General features: G+C 31.5%; 1 protein-coding gene across 1 annotated transcript in view; it reads left to right on the forward strand.

Moving 5' to 3' along the window:
* The first annotated feature begins 1,760 nt into the window (after window positions 1-1,760).
* Window positions 1,761-2,711, forward strand: part of LOC106464577 (probable RNA-binding protein 19) — a 38,222-nt gene continuing 37,271 nt past the window's right edge. The window contains exon 1 of the mRNA XM_013924729.2: window positions 1,761-1,935. Within this exon, the coding sequence (XP_013780183.1) occupies window positions 1,900-1,935 (36 nt within the window). The 5' untranslated portion in view covers window positions 1,761-1,899. The remainder of the gene's footprint in view (window positions 1,936-2,711) is intronic.

Consider the following 2,711-nt stretch of genomic DNA (forward strand, 5'->3'; position numbering starts at 1 on the left):
CTAGTCTACCACTGCAAAATCAGGGACAGCTAGCACTGATAACTCTCGAGCAGCATTGTGCAAAATTTAACAAATAAAACTTTACAATTTATAAGTTGTATGCTCCTCATTGGTAAGTCTGAGAGCTTAAAATGCTGAAAATCAGGTTTCAACACATGCAATTAGCAAACCACAGATATCCCATTGTGTAGTTTAACAAAAAACAAACACGTTTGTCATAGAGTTTGTTATGACACAACAGTAAAAACATAATTTTAAATATTCTTATATTGAAGGTATGACATTCAACTGTATGGTCATATGTTAGATAGGTAATGATATGACACTCATCTGTATCGTCATATGTGAGATATGTAATGATATGACACTCACCTGTATGGTGATATATTAGATAGGTAATGATATGACACTCATCTGTATGGTGATATATTAGATAGGTAATGATATGACACTCACCTGTATGGTGATATATTAGATAGGTAATGATATGACACACACCAGTATGATAATATTCATTTCTTATAAATATTCATGCTATTTTCTGTTACTTTTAAGTTTAGGCTTTGGATTTATTTTCTTTTATGTATTTCTTAAGTCTTAACCCACCTGAGCATTCTAAGTTCAACATTTAAACTAAAAGGTTTGTCAGAAAATGCATTATGGAGCAACTCTGAATTATTTCACTGAGCTTGAAAAATGAAAGAACCTAGGTACAATTTGTAAAAAAAAATGAAACGGTCTTTATTTAGTTCATAAAAAACAACCAAAAGAGTGTATTCACAAAGGATAGTGTGTTTACTTGAGAAAGCTCCCGTATCTTACTAAAACAACTACTATATCTTCTGGATAGAGAAAAAAAAGTATTATATACACGAAAAAAATGATGCTATTATTCTTAGAACACATGCTCTACCAACGCAACTGTTGGTCATTCCCATCGGAGAAAACGGGAAATTTAATTTTTTGTCGGGGTTTCACCTGACTGACAAATGGAAATGCTCACAGTATTTCACAAAGTATGTTGAACTTTACAGAAATCTTTCCCACGAGAAAGTTCATATGATACTTTAAACGAATCTTCAAGAATAACAAGGTAATTAGAACAAAAGGAATATAGCTATTTAACTGGCTGATTTTCTATGTGTACCTACATGTGTGAAACTTTTGCTAAAATCCTGGTTTCGATACGAGTGATAGGCACAGCACAGACACACCATTCTGCAGCTTTGTGCTTAACAACAAACAAACAAACAAACAAAGAAAAATGAAGTGCGATTTTTGTTTTGGTGGTAACGAAGCGCGATCCATTGGGTCGCGCTAAGCCTCCATTCTCATGAAGCAAAAGTAAAATATCAAGGTATCAAAACGAATGAAATGATCGCGATAATCTAAAGTTCTATTTATGTAGTTATTAAAGACAATAAAAGTAAATTATTATTGATATTGTACTTAGTTGGTTCTATGTTTGGACAATATTTTTAGAAATTTTCACATTTGTATAATCCTCTGTAATTCAATTCAGTTTATTTTAATATTCTTAGGTAGGCAACCATTATATTTAAATTCAGTAATTTTTTAAAATTCCACAAATAATAGTTCCAATTTTTAATTATATTTCAGACTATGTTAAATTCTTTAGAATTCAAGTTATTAAACTAAATAAAGTGACATAATTTAAATTATTATTGTTATTTTTAAACAAATGTTCACTTGATTTATCCACCTCAGTTAAAATCACTGAAATAAAACACCATGAGTTCGAGATTTAGATAATATGGCGTTGCCCATGTCCAGCGAAAGTTAAGGGTTGTACATTGTTGTTTTTTTTTGGTGAAATTTTGAAGTGACTTATAAATTAATATTCATTTTTAAAGTAATATTTATGCAAGTTGTAAAGAAATGTCAAGCATAATCGTTAAAAACCTTCCAAAGAAGGTAAAAACTCGTGTTTGTTTTTTGGAGTTGTAGTCCTAATACCACTACTCCTACATAATTATTCTTGAAACTTTAAAATTTAAATTTAAAAGAATATTAAAGATTAAAATATAATGTACCGCGTAGCGCTGTAACAGTTTAAGTTTCGTGCATTTAAACTGGCATTAGCAGAAAAATCACATATTTTGTTTCCAATGTTATTATTATTTATTTACACGCTACAGGAGTTTAGAATTGGTCAAACTCAAAACACAAGCCTTCCAAATGTGAAGTCCGATTTCAGCATGAATGTCAGCACATCGTCCCGGTCGCATTCATTTCCAAGAAGTAATTTAAAATGCTCAAAATATCTGAATATGAGCATAATATTTTGATTATCTACCTGGAAAAAAAGGGCCAACTGAAATATTCAGGGTAGTATAAATTAAAAACATAACTACAATAACAAACTGTCCGAATGATAAAAATACACGCTCTCAGTCTAATTGTAACTTTTATGTTTTTATATTTTAGTCAGCTTTATCTGCTTTTGTAACAAAATATTGTTATGAGTACTAGTTGGAATTGGAGTCAAAAGAGTAAAAGCCATGGCATGATGTATCTGGTTAAGGCTGCCTGCTGCAGTAAATGTTTATAAATATACTTACTGTAAGAAGTTTTAAGTAAGTTAGGTATCATCATATTACAAGGCCCAGCATGGCCAGGTGGTTAGGGCGATCGACTCGCAATCTGAGGGTCGCGGGTTCTGATCCCTGTCACACCAAACATGCTCGCCC

This window comes from Limulus polyphemus, unplaced genomic scaffold, assembly GCF_000517525.1.
Source record: "Limulus polyphemus unplaced genomic scaffold, Limulus_polyphemus-2.1.2 Scaffold1693, whole genome shotgun sequence".
NCBI lineage: Eukaryota > Metazoa > Arthropoda > Merostomata > Xiphosura > Limulidae > Limulus > Limulus polyphemus.